We start from the raw sequence: 1,233 nt of genomic DNA, 5'->3' as shown, positions 1-1,233 counted from the left end.
GTGATAAAATAATTCAAATGAATTAATAAACAGTACTTTAATATTTTCAATTTCGATTTTCATCAAGTTAAAAGAAAACTACATGGTATTAAATTTAGAAATTAAAATTTTTAAGTTAATATAAAATAAAAGTTATATAAACAAGCTTATTCCAATAAGAATTCTATTCTATTGGTCTTTCAGAAGATAAATTTAAAGATTTAAAATAAAATAAATAATTCTGCACGATTTTGCTTAGATATTATTAAAATACAGTTTGTAAGTGTAAAAATAATTATAAAGAGAATTCTAGCTTGATAATATTAAACAAAAACTAAAAGTAATAAAATAAAATATATGATTTTAAATAATCTCTAGTGTTCTGTCTAAAATAAAAGATAAAGTATGGTGAAAAAATGCTTTTATTTATTAAAATAAAACAAGTATTGAATGTTTAGACTTGATATTTGAATAAATAAATACTAACTAAATAAACTAAAGTTAAAATATTTTTGGCTATTTTTTATAATATTTTACTATTACATTATAATATAAGCAAATCAATTATGAAAAATTGCAAAATCAATAAGTTATTTATTACATAGACTGAAATGTAAATAAATTCTAAAAGAACACTATTATTAAGTTGTATCGCTAAAATAAAAAAAAATGACATTTAATGAAAGTATTTAGTTACTAACATTTAAATGTTTAATGATTGATGAACTAATAATTTTATCTCAAGACATACCTGCTACATAAAATAATTGAAGATATTTACATTAGAATTTGATATAAAATAAGTCTCTTTTTGAACACTTGTCATCCTTATCTATATTATATTAGTTGATTTTCACCAGCATTAGAATTCCATTTAACTTTGTCTTCATAAAACTTGATAACAATTTGTGGGTACAATATATTAGCCACTTTAGCTGAGATTAATTCAGCTTCATCAATTCCTTTCCACTTCATTAAAAACATCAACTGGCCACTAGCATTAGTTGCACCAATAACTTTTTCTGCTTCTCTCTCTTCATCGGGAGCATAAGAATCGGGAATATCATTTTCTCTTATTTCTGACAAACTGTTGTCTCCGTTATTAACTGCATCGTTATCATTATCATTATCTTCTGTCTTGTCGGATTCATCTGACTTTTTCAATTCACCTGACTTGTCGGATTCATCTGGCTTGTTCAATTCATCTAACTTGTCGGATTCATCTGGCTTGTTCAATTCATCTAACTTGTCGGA

General features: G+C 23.9%; 1 protein-coding gene across 1 annotated transcript in view; it reads right to left on the bottom strand.

Moving 5' to 3' along the window:
• Positions 1-757: 757 nt before the first annotated feature.
• The window catches only part of LOC112593890 (chromobox protein homolog 3-like), a 1,638-nt gene continuing 1,162 nt past the window's right edge, over positions 758-1,233 (bottom strand). The window contains exon 3 of the mRNA XM_025338477.1: positions 758-1,114. Within this exon, the coding sequence (XP_025194262.1) occupies positions 817-1,114 (298 nt within the window). The 3' untranslated portion in view covers positions 758-816. The remainder of the gene's footprint in view (positions 1,115-1,233) is intronic.

Source organism: Melanaphis sacchari, unplaced genomic scaffold (assembly GCF_002803265.2).
Source record: "Melanaphis sacchari strain LSU unplaced genomic scaffold, SCAv2.0 Contig212_pilon_pilon, whole genome shotgun sequence".
In the NCBI taxonomy this organism is placed as follows: domain Eukaryota; kingdom Metazoa; phylum Arthropoda; class Insecta; order Hemiptera; family Aphididae; genus Melanaphis; species Melanaphis sacchari.
This window is presented reverse-complemented; position numbering and strand designations above follow the sequence as displayed.